Source organism: Pogona vitticeps, chromosome 3 (assembly GCF_051106095.1).
Source record: "Pogona vitticeps strain Pit_001003342236 chromosome 3, PviZW2.1, whole genome shotgun sequence".
NCBI lineage: Eukaryota > Metazoa > Chordata > Lepidosauria > Squamata > Agamidae > Pogona > Pogona vitticeps.
This window is the reverse complement of record NC_135785.1, coordinates 117947187-117965333: the sequence shown is the minus strand read 5'-3', so window position 1 is coordinate 117965333 and position 18147 is coordinate 117947187. Positions and strand designations below refer to the sequence as shown.

At 42.0% G+C, this 18147-nt stretch overlaps 1 protein-coding gene across 50 annotated transcripts in view; it reads right to left on the bottom strand.

Moving 5' to 3' along the window:
* Nucleotides 1–18147, bottom strand: part of SORBS1 (sorbin and SH3 domain containing 1) — a 166668-nt gene that overhangs the window by 74418 nt on the left and 74103 nt on the right. For 29 of the 50 annotated variants that reach the window (XM_072994897.2, XM_078390592.1, XM_078390608.1 and 26 more), the window contains exons 3-8: nt 17760–17831; nt 13340–13462; nt 9024–9050; nt 8789–8901; nt 6069–6857; nt 5074–5457 (exon numbers count right to left, since the gene is read on the bottom strand). In XM_072994897.2, the coding sequence (XP_072850998.2) occupies nt 5074–5457; nt 6069–6857; nt 8789–8901; nt 9024–9050; nt 13340–13462; nt 17760–17831 (1508 nt within the window). The remainder of the gene's footprint in view (nt 1–5073; nt 5458–6068; nt 6858–8788; nt 8902–9023; nt 9051–13339; nt 13463–17759; nt 17832–18147) is intronic. The other 21 variants (XM_078390601.1, XM_078390603.1, XM_078390627.1 and 18 more) reach the window with 2 other exon arrangements.

Genomic DNA, 18147 nt, shown 5'->3' with positions numbered 1-18147 from the left:
GCTCTATAGAAAGCTAATTTGGAAAGAAGTGTCACCAGTATTCTGTAACATCCAACTCTTTCTTGGAGTTAGATATAGTGGTACTTGAACAGGTGCTTGGGATCAGTTCGGACAAGGGCTTCTAAAATAAAAGTTCATAAAGACAAGATGGCTAGTAAACAATCTGATGAGGTGTGGTTCAGTGTCCTCTTCCTGGAGATGCACCCATTTATAAAAATTAGGCTTCAAGTCCTTGAGGCTGTTATGTTAATAGCATCTTCTTTTGGATGCTCAAAAATGGGCAGTCCTGTGCATCTTGAAAAAGATTAATAAATGTATTTTGGTGTAAGTTTTCATAGACTGCAGTCCATTTCATTAAAGTGTTACACTGGGCTACAAGGGTTTCCACACAAACACACACATGCAAGGGGGGGGAGGGACAAAATGCAAAAAATATATATATAATTAACAGTGTCTATTCATAAAACAGTTGGATGGTAACGCAGACAACCTTGCATTCGTGAACAGTTGAACACAAGCAAATGCCTCTGTCTCTTCAAAAAACAGAGGATAGGAGCTAAACCTCTCACTTGTCTTGAAGTGCCCATTCTAGAATAAAGGAACTTCCAAGATGATTTGAAACATTAAACAGATTAAACTGTAATTCACGTGGAAGTCACACTGCAATATGTCATGTGTTGTTATTCATCTGAGGTTGTATTTACCTAATTTTCAGACATGCCGAGGACCAGATGATTTTTATTATGTCCTGATACCAATATAGCCACCCTTCTAAGTATTACTTAAATGCTGAAGTAGTACTCTTGGCATTAATTGCCTTTAATAATAGTAGGCTCTTGTGCTACTTCTGATTCCATCTGCCATGATTATCCGTGCCCTAGAATTAAAATCCAAGCTTAACTATTACAATGTGTAAGCAAGGCAGCCTTTAAAGACTTTAAGGACTTTGGTTGATTTTAGCTCTGCTCACACTTGCGGTTGCTAACCTATGGAACATTTGTGATCAGAATGGCTCAGGGACCTCCCTATAAAATACCTGTCTCTGATTAGGGGCACTTTTTCCAGATCCCACCTGTGCTGAGGTCAGTTGGGTGGCCAGAAAGGGACTGAGCCTACACAGGAGTAAGCACCTTATCTTTGTAATGCTGTCCTCAAATTTGTATGCCTGGAATCTACTCATTTTGATTGCTGAGCACCACATAAAATCCAACAAACTCATATGGTCCATATACAAAATCTACAAACAAGGATAATATTTTTACCAGAGCACTTAAACACCCCAAACTAGGCAAGCTTTTGATTCCTGCAGAACTATTTTCTGCAACTATCTTTCTGCTATTTTGGACACTGCAGAACTTGTGGGTAGGGAGGAAAAAAGTCAAAAATCATCCTGAGAAGATGCAGACACTTTAGAATATGTAGTTAAAGTACAATCACAATTTGAACTATGCAAATTTGTAAAACTAGCTGGCATTGTGCTGGTATCAGATTTAAAATTAGAGGATGTAAAGTTAATTGTCTTCCTCTAGTTCTACAGATTTGGAAAATGATACATAACATACCTTTTTGCCCATAACTTTAACTCAATTTTTTGTTATTTGTTTTTAAACTGGTGGTTACTTTTAGAGATGGAGTGTTCAATAATCTGCTTTTCTAGAGTTTTAACTATTTGGTGCTCATCCACTCTTTTAAAATGGCTGAAATACAGCAAAAAGTTGGACCTAGGCCCATTGAGTCAGTGTTGCACCTAGACCATTTGAGCCAACTCTTCTCTAAGTCCCATTGATTCAATGGGTCTACTCTAACTGTGACTTACTACTGAATTTTAGTAATTATTTTATGCTGTCTTACTAATTTAGTTTGCTGTGTTCATATTTTCTGGTTTTATGATGGACACTCCGAGGGTGACAGACTCTCCTTCATAGGAATTTTTCAAACAGAGGTTAGATGGCCACCTGTCAGAAATACTTCAGCTGCACATTTCCTGCTTCAAGGGGTTGGACACAATGATCCTATACTAAGAAACAAACATGCAAGCAAATAAATGTCAATGCAGTCTGATTCAGGCTCGAAGCCCAACCCACAGAGAAATATGAACACAGTTCGTTTTGTTGTTTCTTGTTAAATGTTGTTTAATATAGACCTATAGTTTTAAGTGGAAAAGCAGGAGGTTCGGTAACCAGTTCAGTGACAGATTTTTCATGCTAAAGCATGATTTAGTAAAGCCCAACTTCCAAGGATGAGTAAACCAACAGAAAAATAATTCCAAAAGGGACCTTTCGTACAAACTCTGGACAGTTATACAGTTTTGTGATAAACTATCCATAAAGTTGTGGGCTACATATCAAGAGTGGTTAAAATAATGCTACATTACAATGCACAGAATTTAAATGCTTCGATATATTGCCTGGAGTTTGGCCAACATTTTAAGAAGGAAAGTTGATAGATATAACACACTGGTTCCTAGACCATTTGCTTAAGTATCAGATGATGAACTGGCTACATACTGTAAATCACACTACTTGTTAACTCTATTATCATATTCCTTAATTTTTCCTTTGAAATTGGCACTTGTATCCTGAGCAATATGGTCTCATATTTCCAAATAGTCTGGAAGAACCATAAGGAATATCCACCGGCAGATACTGCCTATGTCAACTCTGTATTCTTAACCAAAGTACTAGAGCTGATTTTCACATTATACCTTTTTAGCTTTTACTGTACGATTACTAAATGTGTGTGCATATTCTATAATGCTACAATGGTGGATGTGCATTCAAGCACATGGGTGTGAAGTGGAAAATATGAAGCTATAACAAAGGAAGCAGTTCCAAGTAATAAAAGAAAAATCAGCAGAACACATGACATTGTATATGCTAAGGTAGGGATGGAAGATACTCTAGCTTTAGGAGGTTGCAATGGACCCTTCCACATATGCTAGAGCAGTGTTCCTCAACCTTTTCTGTAGTGCGGACCGGTGGGAGCCTCTGAGGGAGGTGGGGCGGCCCCTTGCGATCGCGCATTCCCCCTCCCACCCGCCCCTGTACACACTTCCCTCCCCACAGCTGCTTTGCGCGCGCGGGGCGCTTGCATGAAAGGGGGAGGGAGCGCTCGCGCTGGCAAGCGTGCCCACAAAGCAGCTCTGGAGAAGGGAGTGCATGCGAAGGGGGCACGGGGAAGTCTGTCCGCGACTTCCTGGCTCTTGTCCACGCCCACACCCCTCTGCTGTTGCTGCTGGGAAGAGAGCAGCCGGAGCACCCGGCCATGCTCTTCCCTCCCGGCTCTGGTCCACCCCCACCCACCCGCTGCCGCTGCCGCTGCCGCCGCAGACCTCCCGCCCGCCCCTGCACTCACGTCTCTCCCCGGGCTCTTCCAGCCCCAAACTCCACTTCCTCACATCCCACAGGAGGTGGGTGCAGCAGCTCCGGGACATGGCACCAAGCGCGGACGAGGAGGATCGCACCCATCGCCTCCACTGCCCGCAACATCAGTCGCTGCCAATTACTGAGGCCGAGGCCGCTGTCACCCCCTCCCCCGCCTTCACCATGGAGACCCACGTGCGCGCTCTGCGCGCGCCTAGCTACCAGCACTACTCAACAGCAATATCGCCCCTGTCAGACAGCTGCCTAGGCTCCTCCTTCTCCTCTTTGCAACCTCCTGGATCTTGCCCACTCCTACCCCACCCCCGCTGTCGCTGCTGGGAAGAGAGCAGTCGGAGCACCCGGCCATGCTCTTGACACCCGGTTCTGGCCCACACCCACTCACCCGCCGCCGCCGCCGCCGCTGCCACAAACCCTGCACTCACTTTCCTCCCCACAGTTGCTTTGCGCGCAGGGGGCACTTGCATGAAAGGGGGAGGGAGCGCTCGCGCTGGCAAGTGTGCCCGCAAAGCAGTTCTGGGGAAGGGAGTGCGTGGGGGGGAGGTTTGTCTTCGCTGCCTCCCGGCTCTTGCCCACCCCCACCCCCTCTGCTGTCGCTGCTGGGAAGAGACCAGCTGGAGTACCCAGCCATTTGCTGACTCCGGCTCTTGGCTACCCCCGCCCCCGCCGCTCTGAGTGCATGCGGGGGAGGGGGGGCTGGTGGGAGGTCTGTCTTCACGGCCCGGTCAGGGTCAAGCCACGGACCGGCAATGGGCCGCGGACCGGGGGTTGACAACCTCTGTGCTAGAGTACACAGGCGGCTACAATTCAGTATTATTACTTGCTGCTGTGGCTGTCAAATTTACCGCTGCCAATACACTTTGCATGGGAATTTAATGACAAACATGGCAGCTCTCTCTTGTGCTGCAGAACACTATAGCATTCTCTTACATATGAAAACCCTGGAAAACTACAGATCAGTAAGTTCACTTCTTGTCCTTAAAGCAACAGGAAGGGAAAACAGGAAGAAGCCTGTTGCGATTTCGATAGAACGGATGGTGCTGACAGCAGTCATCACTGGTTCTGCAGCAGGAGGAAATGAGGGGTGGAGGTAAAACAGTACGCCTCACATGACCCAAGGGCCATAAATCATCTATCCCTGATGTAAGAAACCTGTCTACCACAGGATATTGTTTATAGTCAAAGACACAGTGTTTTCAGATAGGAAAGAAGAAGGGACAAGGCAGAAATGATACAGATATTACATCACAAGCAGTTTTCAGACACTGCCATGCTAGTCTGTTTCAGCATGAATGATGAAAGCAGAACAAAAAAATGAAAGTAAAAGTATTGTGACACTTTAAAGACCAACAGATGTATTTCAAGGAGAGTTTTTGTGGATTATAATCCACCACCATCCTTGGGAAAATAAACTGTAACCCATAAAAACTGACACTAAAATGAGTCTATTAGTTTTTAAGCTGCCACAGAACATCTGTTCTTATTTTTGTTATGTACACAGTTGAGGAATCCCTAAGTCAGAGGAGTCAAGGAATACACATGCAGCGTAACAGAACATAAACAAGGTTTCAGGTATCATGCTGCTGGCTAGAAGTATGTTGGCTCAGAGTTTAGTACGCTAGTAAGAAACAACGTTTTAATTTTGGAGCACAAATTTAGCAAAGCCATCAGGATGGCATGTGGCAAGGCTTACTGTGCGCAAGATCATTCCTGTGCTCTCAGAATCCAAGGCACGGTTTGAGACTTCTGTGACTGGAGGGATCAGCGGAGGAGGAGGTGGTGATAGTGAAGTCATTTTCAAGTGAACAGGGGACACAGTCTCAGACGAAGAGGATGGCTGGTTAGGGTTGGAATCTTTCTGAAGGTGAGGGGGAATGAAATCGTCTAGTGTTGGGAGGGTCAGAAGGGAGCCCGTAGAAGTGCCGTCAGGCATTTTTGAGCTTTGCCCAAAAGGTAGGAGCGGCAATGGTGATGTGCTTGAGCTGGCTTCTTGCCCTCTGTCTGTATAAATCTGTTGGAATGGCACTACTATAACCTCATTTTGGGGCTTGGTGGTGGTGGCAGAATAAGTGGCATCCTGTGGGAGATAAGGCGGCATTATACAATGGGGGAAACCTTGACAACAACAGTGGAAATGTGCAGTGACATGCAGAGGCAATACCCTAACACAACAGCACTTGCTCAGCTGCGCTCTGGGTTATACAAAAATCATTCACACAACTGTGACATTTTGCCCCATCCCCCACAACCTGTCATCAACAGCTGACAGAGAAAACACTCTTAAATTAATTACAATAATTTATCCTCACTTGAGGGCACCTTTGTTCCAACTGTTATGCTTAACATTATTATGAAACAGAAATCATTCATGTAACATGACAGATCCCAACTTCTCCAATCACTGTTTCTGGTTTGCAGTTACAAACACAAACACAAACACAAACACAAACACAAACACACACACACACACACACACACACACACCTGCACCCAGATATGAGGGGGAAAGTAAAAAAATCAGTTTACAGAAAAAGGAGGTTCAATATACTAGAATATAACACAATCAAAAACTTTAGGTGGGAGAAACCACAGTTCTTAGATGTAGGGGGGAACAGGCAATAGACATATTAGCCCGGTGGAAAGGAGGAAAAAAGAAAGAAAGCAAGATAATGACCAAAAACTATGTACCCTGTCACGTCCCTTTTTCTTGCATAGGTGCTGCTGCTGCTGCTGCTGCTGCTGCGTAACATCAGGCTCTTTCCTCATCCTGTTCTCACTGCCAACCTTATGTAGAGATTCTGTGCTGTCAATGGCCTGAGGAGTGCTGGAGGGACGACTCTCACCATGACTAACTGAATCCCTACTGAGAACAATATTAAGGAATGGCCTGGAGGGAGGAGGAGGAGGAGGAGGAGGAAGTGACTTCCCAGTATCTGTTACAGTGGGGACACAGTGGATGGCTGGAGCCACAGTGACCTCAGCTCCAAAACGGGTGCCTTCCGTTTGGACATCTGCACAGGCAATGGAATTTTCAAATGAAGCCAAGCAAGTGCTGTTAGATAAACAAGCTACATATAGACGGCTGACCTTTTTCTCTGCTCTTGTTTCATGGTTAGATTTCAGTCCAGCTTTGCCACTGGGATGTGCTTCAGCAAGCTCCTGTGTGTTTCGGTGCTCAGATAATGTGTCCGGTAACAAGGAGCTACTTCCCAAAGGTGATTGCACAACATGCACCTTCTCTGCAGGTGTCGCACCAACTGACCTAGAGGAAGCTGCACTGAAGGCTGGGGGTGAAGAAGGAGGATGCTGCCTGCCCCTAACGCTGTTTGGTAAGGAGGGTGCATATGGCTTAGGTGCACTCCAGTACAGAGACTCCTTGATGGTACTGGGCTGCAGGGAAGGTTTTTTGGTGTGGGTGCGAGGACACCATGCAAAGCTCTCCTCTTTTGGACAAGAGGAATGGAGTGGAGAAGGGATCTGTCCAGTGAAGGGGACAAAATAAGTAAGTAAAAAAAAGCAGAGCCACACCATAGGAAGGAGAAGAAGAGGAGAAAGATCGATTTGGAAATTAAACTGGAGTTAACAGGAAGGAAACAAAAGTTTAATATGACATTTGAAAGTCAGCACCCAGCTCATTCACTTCTTGTTGTCCAGAAGATTTTTTTTTTCAAGCAAATTCCATTTACACCTTGTCATTTTCAAATCTCATCACACTGGAGTATGTACCGTTAGGAGTAAACACATGATTATAGTAACTGACTGACAAACCAGGGAAACATGAGGCATGTTATGAGGTATTCTACTAGAGGCGAATATCAGAGCTGAATAACAGAGACAGACTGCAGATCAGGCTCTTATTCAATATTATCTAATCAACCAGTATCACTAGTATTGATTCTCCTCAAAAATCCAGAGGTCTTGATATGTCTGTCAAAGGAGGAAGTCCTCTAAAAGAGCATATCCATATAAATGATATAACTATAGAAGAACTGGGAAAGTCCATCCAGTAGATCTAATATCAGGATGATGGAAATTTACTATGTAATCAGACTCCTTGGAAACTCTCCTCAGAGTGAAACTTCTTTCTAGTTCTACTGAAACTAGCTGAAAGCACTGAATTGTTCAAATCCGTGTCAGTGAGCAATTTAACACTCCAATACCAAATGCACTGGCAAAAACTTCATTTGGACTGAATTTTTCATGCAACCCAAAACTGCTGCATGGTAGAGGCACAATTCATAAAACTGAAATATTGTGACCAGTGATATTCACTACACATTTAAATAGATATGGACAAAGCAATGAGAAATAACATCTTTTTTATAAGGTAGAAGAGACCAAATCTTCGACGAGTTCCTTTTTCGGGGACAATTCCCAGAATCCCCCAGGCAGCAAAGCTTACTTACCGGCCGAGAGATTTCAGGAATTGTAGCTTGAAAACTAACTTTTTCAAGCTCTGCTAAGGACATCGATGAAAGTTCTTTTAAAGCCTCACAATACTCTTGGAGACACTTCCTTCTTTTCATGTAGTTCTATACTTTTGGAAGTTATAGAGTGATATTTTAACTTGTTTCACTCATCTGCCCCTGTTTACCTACAGCTGCCATTTTGAGACATCCCGTACAGCTAAACAAATAGCACTCAAAACATTGGATTTATTGCAACAGAGATGAGGGGGAAAAAAGATAAACCTTTCTAACAGAGTATTTTCTTGTAATTTCTGAGGCATCAGGTAGCTCAGTGAAGATCCAAACCAGGATTATTTAGGTTGGATCACACCAGAGGTATAATATTTGCCTGACCATTTGCTTTTTATGGTAATATAGAAAGATGAATATAAGGAGAGCAAGGTAGTAACAATGGTTCTGCAGAGGGGTGGGGAACCCTAGTCCAAGGTTGGAAACCCTCTGCTACCAGTGTCATATAGTTCCTGAGAAAGTCTCCAAAACTAAATTCAGCTCTAAGAATTCAGAAGTTCCAAGCAAACCCTTCACCCTGACCTCGTCCAGGATACAATTCTCAAAAGCCCCATGGAGAGAAGGAAATGACTAAATCTGAAGCATGGATATAACTCAAGAAAAACAGAGCAGAACAATGTGGATGTATGTATCAAGGAACAAAAATAAAACTGTGTCCATGCTGCAGAATGGGGTTATATTCCCAAGGAAAACTAAAGAGTTAAAGAAAAACCTTGCTTGTCCAAGGTGTTTCCAGTTAATGGATATATCTTAACTTCTAACAGATGCAAATGAGGTTCTTTGGTGAGTAACCCCCATGTTACAGACCATTAAAAAATGAGTTACTAAAACTTCTCCAGACACGAAGCACAGCTGAGTAAATGTCACAGAGGTCCCTTCGCTTTTCAGGGCTTTGACTGAAACCTATCAAGTTTTTATTGAGATACTTACGTGTGGCTTGCTCTCAGAGAGGTTTGGACGCACACTCCGATAGCCCTTGGCAGCCAGAGCAGTGGGCTGGACATCCCTATTCGAGTCAATACTAGAGAATGACCGCCAGTCATCTGCAAAATGAACAGCAGCGAATCATGACAAATGAAGTGGAATCATTTCAGTTTCTGTTTAACTGCCGAAAAGTTATTATCAAGGAAACTGTGGAAAACATAAAGCGATTACTGCTAAATACCTGTTTCTGTTTTTCCTGACTCGGCACCTGAAGCATTGGGAAAGAATGAAAAGGGGGGGGGGGAAGAGAGAGAAAAAACATCAACTGTTACATCAGGGTAATGTGGGAACAAATCAGAACTCAGGAATGATCTAGTTCATTTTGTGCATGGAATACTTTCAGCATAGACTGCCTCATTTCCATAGAAACACGATTCCCTTTGCGGTTCCTGACCTTTGTAAACACAAGGCGATTCATTCAGAGTGATGAAGAAACAATTGTTCATTGACATTTTATTCCAGAGTCAAAAAGGCGGCCAGAGTTCTCAGCATGGAGCCCAAATGCCACAGATTGCTGGAAATGCAAGACTTCAGTATTTAAACCATGATGTAGGCTGAGAGGAAAAAATATATCTGTCCTTTATTAACCCCGCCAGTGAGATGATAGGGACAGCCACAAACAAACAAGTGCATTTAGAGGCACTAGTACAACATGTGCAATCCTTACGGCGCCGAGCCGCAAGGTGAGACAAAGTACTAGCTATTTACATGCTGAACTCACTTAACGTTGCTCTGGGATCCTAAGAATGGAGATGACAAGCAAACAGATGCTCTTTTTGAGGGCAAAGAACAAATTGTGCCTTCCCACCACAGCAGAGTTCTTAGTTAGGTTTCAGGCAAGTCCAAAAACTGTTATTTGGTCTCCTTCACACACACACACACACACAATGATCCACATGAAAGGACAGTCTCCTGGCTCTGAAATGCATTCTCCTAGTCCTAACTAGGAGGGACAGAACAATGAGCTGCTTCTGGTGACTGTGAAGGCTTTTGGAGGCATACTTCTTTCCCCACCAAGTGAATAATCACAGCCTTCCTGATGCCAATTCAGAACTCAAATCGAGCTGCATCAGCATGTATTTTAATTTTTCAGGCCAGGAACGTTTTCTGAATTTCTCCCAGTTCATCCAGGGAAGGGCCTCTCATCTCATTTCAGGGATCACGCCTACCAAATCAAATTCCCAGACTGGGATCAATTGGAAGCATCATCTGGCATGTCATTTTAAAAGAAACTTTGTCCAGCATTCTCTCTCAGGCATTAATTTCATTCCGACCTCTTTATTAACATCTTCCATGGCATGTACAATTCCTCCTCTGACTTACAGACCAGTAGTAGGTACAACAGAAGTACAATTACAATCCATGCAATCCTAAACACAAAGAGTAGCAACTCTATGCTACTGCCCTTAGTTAGAAGAGCAACACAATTCAACTTCTCCAGGTCACTTATTAACTGAAGTGGTGAAGTTGTAAACAAAATATGTGAAAGAAACAATGGAACGTATCAGAGGACACAACTGAAAAACAGTAAGCTCCAGCCTCCCTCCCTCAACTGCAACATGTGAATATGCAAAATCCAGCTCTCCTGCTGGCCATCCTGTCTTATATCCTGGCATTTTCCCTTTAATGGCACTGTTTTGCCACTATCTGGGTCATAAAATTGGTGTGAGTCAGTTTGTACTAAGACAATTAAATTCAGACTTGATCTGGATGGATCTCATCTGATTTTGCCCTAATCTGGATTGCTCCAATCAGCACATTTTTCCTGTTGCCTCCGATTCATAAAGTCATCATAAATCAGAAGGAATATGATGATACATGACAACACTAACAGGTACTCTTGAGACACGGAGGCCACCTGTACTTCTAGGTAATGATGTCGAGTTTAAAGGCACCCTTAAACTATCATCCTGATCTAGAACACCACCCTTTGCACACAGCTTAATGAATGGAAAGCCCACTCGTAACACATTGGCTGAAATTCTATAGTGCAGTTACATAAATGGCGTAAGTTTTAGATGCAAATTGCCATAAATTAAGAAATCCCCGTAGGCATTATTTGTTGCACACCGAGATGCACAACTCAATATGCAACAGATAATGTCTATGGAGATTTCTTCACTTATGGCAATGTGCTTCCAAAAGTTATGCTGCTTGTGTAACTGTACAGCAGGATTTCAGCCATTATCTTCGTTTTGCTGGAACTGAATTAGTTAGATACTGTCCATGCCAAACCTAGACCTGAAACCAGTTTGAAATGGATCTACAAAACCAGCTCAATCCATGACAGCCTAGAGTTATAGGGGGAGGATTTCTCTGACATTTCACATTTTCTCTGCAACCTACATTTTAACCCATAAGCAAGTTCAAACATTTTTTGAGTAATCTGTCCTTAGGTTGCAGAAAAAAATATGACATGTCATAGAAATCCTCCCCTAGATCAATGACTACCACTCAAGCACTTTTCCCAGGAAAATTATCAGTAAGTGGACAGTAGTATTTAAATCTTCTGGGCCCATCTTCACCCCTAAAGAACTGATTGCTGCCTCTTTTAACACAGTTCATACTGCTCTCTGTGAGCTTACCACCTGTGAGCTCAGTCAGACATCCCCTGTTTTCTAATATTAAGCAGCCAAGGGGATAAAGGGCAAGCATACATGTTGTTGCTCACACTGGAAGATGAAACAGGGAAGTTAATGTTCTGATTGCAACCTGGCCATATCAGGAGCTGGCTGGGAGCAAATAGCAACTGAATCAGTTTGGAGAAGGCAGTTCTTAAGTCATGCAAAGACATGAAAGCTTGTTCTGAAAGCAGAGCTTTGCAGCTAAATGACTTGTTCTTTGGGGGCTTTTCTAGTAGAGGCCTGGCAATACTGGTAGGTCTCAACAACAATAGCCTTGCCAATTACATGTTAAATGGGGTGAGTGGGGAAGAGTGGCTATCAGTAGGTGGGATTTTCCCCTGCAGCCCATGTACTTTTTTCACAAATGCCTAGGGAGTATAGGCCACAGGATACACAAAAGGAATTCAGGAAAATAAAAGGGAAATTTTAAATCAGAAAACGTAAGTCCAAAGGGGGGGGGGGTAGGGGAAGGCAACCAAGATGAAAGAAGCATGCTTAAATCAGAGGCAATCTAGACTTCACATCTTCTGCAACAATGGACAAAAAGAGACTGAGGAGACAGCTGGAACTGTGCCTGGACCCTGGACAGGAGGAAGGGGTGGGTCTCCTGCCAAGAACACTCCACTCAGTGCTAGGACGTACCAAACTAGGCTATGCCAGCACAGAAAAGCTATGTGTATGACACAACAAAGAATATTTCCTTGTTTTGTTCTATATCGTCTATGAACTGTAAAAGAATAACCACCACAAGGAGAAAAAAATGCTCTGCAAATCACATAGCCTCCTTAGTCTCTTCTCAGTACCTCATAAATATTGTGATTATCCATTGTACGTCTACTATAATTACGTATCTGCTATCTAAAGAGAAGCAGAGTTTTCATAACAACATCAGCTTGTTCAAATAACCACAACATGATACTACTGCAATAAGAAGGCAAAACCATCCCCAGGCCGAATATAATTTGTTTCCACTAAAGAGTAGTATAATAAAAGCTAGGTTCTAGTTGGAGCTAAATTGTTTTAAAAACTGTATTTCGAAACTACCCGTGTCACTCGCGCGAGCCAGGAGGTGAGGCTGAGGAGCCTAACGCCGAGGGAGGCCCGGAAGGAAAAGACAAAAAATCGGACCTTCTTGGCGGTGGCTCCTCGCCTCTGGAACAACTTACCTCCTGATATTCGCGCGGCCCCCTCGCTGGGTATTTTCAAAAAGCAATTAAAAACACTGATGTTTCGGCAGGCCTTCCCCCCCTAGCTAATTCTTGATTCCCCTTCTTTTCTCTCTCCTAGTGTTTAGCCCTATTGTTGAAAGATTCTTTTATGTAAAACTGCTTTTATTCATTGTTGTACCCCTTGTTGTAAGCCACCTAGAGTGGTCTTAATCGACTAGATAGGCAGGATATAAATAGAATAAATAAAAAAATAAAAATAAATAAACTAATGGCTTCACACAGTAAGTCAAAACTTGAGTAAGGACACCAAATTCATGGAACTCACCAAATCTCCACTGGTTCAAAGGGCCTATTCCACTTGGGATTATCAGGATTTTAGCCATTGTTTTTGAAATTCAAAATCAGTGAATTTAAATGTTCACATCATTCAGATCAGAAATAGCAAATTCTGAAATGGAGACATTGTACTACTGCTCAAGTTCTGATGCACCAATGGGAATGCCACCCGAGTTCTTTTATTGGAAGAAAGGTAAAATATCAAATAAAATGACAAAAAGAAAGAATGAAATTTGAAATTACTTATTTTAGTCTGGAAATATATATATATTTTAACTACAGGATGACTGCTTCAGCTCAAATGCCAGAGGATCAATGAACAGTTTTATCTTTCTGTTTTATGGCTAAAATATCACATTTGGACTTACTATCAGATGACGGGATGTCCTGTGGAGAAGTTGTATGGCTGGTATTCAGATTATCCTCATAAACTGGAGATGCCCAAAGGGTCACAGCTCCCTTTCCAGTACAGACTTTAGGAGGATCTACGTCTACAGCAAAAATTAAAGCATAAAGAAAACATGTTGAAACTGTGGGAAGAAACATAAATTCCAGATAGAGCCTGACATTCATCTGACTTCAGTATGACTGCATTTAAGCAAACTGATCTAATTGTGTTTATGTGGATTGAAATGCATGTACTGTATTTGTAGTCACGTTTATCTGTATTCATCTATAAACAGGGAGAGATTGTTTGGCAAATACTGTAAACAAATAAGCAAATAAAGAAATAAATATTACATTATAACTGGGGGGAGGCAGAATTATTACTGATCATCGTAAACCAATTTGAGAGCCTTTTTAGATGAGGAGCAGGATAAACAGACTTTTCACATACAAGTAAACAAACAGAAAGTCAATCAGAACAGCAAGCCATGAAAGGCTTCTCATTTGCTTGCATTTATTAGGTGGGTATGATGACCATGGCTATTGCAGAGCACTTTTTTCCCTAAAAAATGTGCACCACTTGCTTTTATGTGGCACTCTATAAGCTTTATAGAGACAGTTATTCAACCCTTTTCCTCCTGAATTGAGGGAGATGGTATCATGGAAATATATCAGTTTTTCTAGGCCTTTTCCTCTCTACAATTCCAAGATTCACTTGACCATCAATCAGATATCCTTTAACTGTGGATTTACTGCACTGGCAGGGGGCTAGGCCTGATGACTCAGGGGGTCTCTTCCAGCTCTGCAACTTGGTGATTCTTTCTTAACCAATGCAGCTTTTACAAACATTGGTGATGACGTCTTTAAACTGACTCCCCCCTTTCATACTATCTCACCCAGTTCCAGTTAGATGCTTGCCATTTTTTGTAATGTACAGTTAAACAAACAACATTAGCTGAGTAGCATTTTTCTTCAAGCTTTAGCAATACAGATGAAAAAGGGGTCCTTTGTCCATTTCCTGCAACACTAGAGAGCCACACTGTGGGGAAACATTGGCCCCTTATCATAAAACATCCAGCACCTCTGTCCACTTGCTACTATATCTGAAAGTTACACTGAGTAAAGAAATGCGGCCTCCTTTGCACAGAAAGGGTGGCAAAGGCACCTAGTTAGCAACATCCTCAGGAGCCCTTCTCTGTCACTAGCATTCCTCGCTCACCTTCTCCCCCTGCAGGCCAATGTACACAGATGCTCCAGAGAGAATGGTTGGAGATGTTGACAAGGAGAAGCAGCTCACTCAGCTTGTTGTTTTCAATGCGTTTCCATGGGATTTTTTATTTCGCTTAATGAGGATTTCGTTCTACAGCGATTTCGCTGGAATGGATTATCCTCGTTAAGTGAGGCACCACTTGTACTTCTCTCGCAAACAAAACATGCTGTTGAATTTTTAGTTTCACTCTGTATTGTAGAAATTAACCGCGACCCTCATGAACCTGCTGAATGTAATCTATAAAAGTCTTGTTATATACTGCCATATTATCTAAGTAAGTTATTTTCTCTCAAACTTTTCAAATTCTTTTAATGCATGAGGGGTGGCGGTGAAGACATTTGTCCCACAGCTTGGCCCCAGTTGGGGGTGGGCTGATTCACTCCTTTTCCTGATGGCCACATGATGCATGTGCCGTCCCAAACCAGCCCACCCCTGATCAATGCCTAACAGCATCTTTTTGGGATCCTTGTCAAAGCTACAGCTTTTTGGTCCATCTTGGTTCAGTTTCAGTGAATGTGATGGCTGGCATCGCATCAAAGCAGCTGACTAGGTATCCCTTTGCTGAAGCCAGTTAACAATCTTGAGAAATAGGGAGCTTCCTTCCGCTCACCTGCAGAAGGGAACATTTTCTGTTTCTTTTTAATTGCCGGAATGCTTTGAAGGGGCTTCTTTTAAAAAGCCCTTTCAAAGTATCACCAATGTGCTGTGTCACTTGACAACAATTTTAAAAAACAACAACATAAAACTTCCCCTCCCTTCCCCTTCACAAGTGAGAGGAAAGGAAGCTTCTTATTTTATCAAGATCATTAACCTGTTTAGGCAAAGCAGAAAGGGTTTTTTGTGTGTTTGTTTGTTTGTTTGTTTGTTAATCTTTCCATGTGGATACAAAGACAGCCCCAAATGTCATACTGCACTTCAAAGTGACCTTGTTCAGCAAAACAACCCTGTTTAGCATGATCTGGACTGAACTAAGCCAGGATAATTGGGCCATCTTGTCACACCCTGTTAAATGTTACAGCTGAAAAAAGATAAGCCAAAATGAAATCCTAAACTATTCTTATAACCCTTTTCTTACTGTAATAAAACTACAAGACACTTACTATCAGCACTAGCAAACCTTAAATATATGTCTTTACCATGACCGAAAATAAAGTGCCATGACAATCAAGTACAATGTGTCATCTTGGTTCATGCTAGTCAACACAAATACATATTTCATCACCATTTTAACTTACAAAGAGCACTAGCAATGGATTGAAGGGACTAGGCTGAGCCACTCATCCATGATCCAATAAGTATCCCACACAGAATCGCAATTTAAACATAAAGGCACTCTGCAGTCCAAGAGAAACTGAATTATAAAATGTACTATATATCAAAGAGAGTCCATATTTTTGAATAAAACTTTTCCCCATAAAGCAAACTGCACTTTTCGTCTCTGATCCGGGGTCTGCAACAAGAAATCTTAACTATTAACTTCTCAATGGTATCCGTCTCTGTAGCCCTATTGCCTAGATAATAAAGGTTAGCTTGATTAGCATGCCTTAATTATTCCTTCTATAGCTGAATAACTTCACCAAAGTTCTGTGTCAATTTGATTCACTAGGCTAGAAAAATCTAGCCCTTTTAGAGGATCAAAGCTGGCCAACCACCTTAAATGGTTCCTCTCAACACAGACTCACCAGGAACGGTCTGCTTGACTGTTGCCACATCTTCCTACAACATCCCTAGCTGTTCAAGGGCCTCCTCAGTCAGCACCTTTTGTTGTCAAGGTACACAGTAGTGTGTATAAGCAATGCAGTTAATTTTTTTTTCCTCCAGAGATTCCCAAGAACTCACAGACTCTGAAAGGTCTGCTTTGGTGCTGGTGCAGCTGTCCCTCTATGAATTATTAAAACGAATTCATTCTTATTACTCTTGGGGAAGGGTGCAATGTTAACATTGCTATGTTATGTACTCTACTGCTCCTTTTCATCACTTTTCCATCTTTTTTTAAAATAATGATTGATAACAGAATGGCTTAACACTTGAAAACCTCCATTTTCCTCAAAAATGCCTTAAATTGCCCTAGAAGGATCTAGAAAAAATAACTACAAATGTTAGTTCTTCCAGTCACACGGAACTGTGAATTCATTACACCCTCATTATAACCCTACACCAGCATAATTTGCTACTTGTCTCTACTACTTGTAACTAGCTATTTCCAAGATATATTCCACAGTGTACTCTATATCCGTATGGAAATTTTCATGCTCCTGTGTCCATCCTTCCTTTCAAGGAATATGGAGTATGGCTTGGTATTTAAAGCACAAACAGGAGATGCAGAGGCTCTGATCAGATTCTCGAAAAGGCTGCCCAGTTTAACAGCATGAAGCCATCCTCCATTATAAAAACATTAATACATTGATCATTAATTTTAAGACAATCAGAGATGCTTTTTTATTTACATAAAGTGAGCACATAATAAAATAACTGATCACAATAGTTCCTATTTTTTAAAAAATACCAGCCTATTTCCCCCTATCGAACACCAGATTCTACAGCAAAGTTGGTTATATGAGCAACAATACTCTACAAATCTACAGATACTCCTCTATCCCTTCTTAACTGAGTCATTTCTACTTTCTTTTGATTTAATCTGAATGATCACTATTGCACAAAAGGAAGAAAAGTATTACGTCAGACACATATATCCTGTTTACCTTTATTTATTGTTACCTTTTATGTATTTACTTTCCTATCAATTCTTTTTTTGAATTACAATTGCCAACCTTGCAATCTGAAAGCATGTAAATGCAAGTAGGTAAATAGGTACCACCTCGGTGGGAAGGTAATGACGTTCCATGTCTAGTCGCGTTGGCCACGTGACCACGGAAACTGTCTACAGACAAATGCTTGCTCTACGGCTTGGAAACGGGGATGAGCACTGCTCCCTAGAGCCAGACATGACTGGACATTTGTCAAGGGGAACCTTTACCTTTACCTATATACAGCTATTTGTCGGTCTATATATGAACACACACATGCACTATAATATATGTGATGGATTCATTACGTAATGTTATAAAAACACACATCCTGATTTATAGAGAAAACCATAGAGATAAATTCTCCATCTTTAGTTAATGTACCTCTTTCTTGCCCACTGGTGTTCAGTATTAGCCCATTCACAACAGAAGTCCCAACATCATCTTCTTTGTGTTCTGAAAGATTAGCAGAAATTATCAGTACAGCCATCTGGCACTCAATCCACAAGAGTAATACAGTTTCCAAGAGGTTCTGGCCACTATATGAAGAAGGTACAAGATAAACGAAAAGGAAGGAAAATTGTGTTATAACACCAAGAGCAATGGGCAGCGGTGAAAGGAAACAAAGTAAAGTGCAGGTTTCTGCCCTAATGTTTCCATATTCAAGGGCATGAGGAGGAGCTGTTAGTAAACTGAGAACGATATGAGTGAGTAGGGTTGGAGGGTTTTTAAATAATTTACTTCTCTATTAAGTAAAATAAAGTTTCAGTAA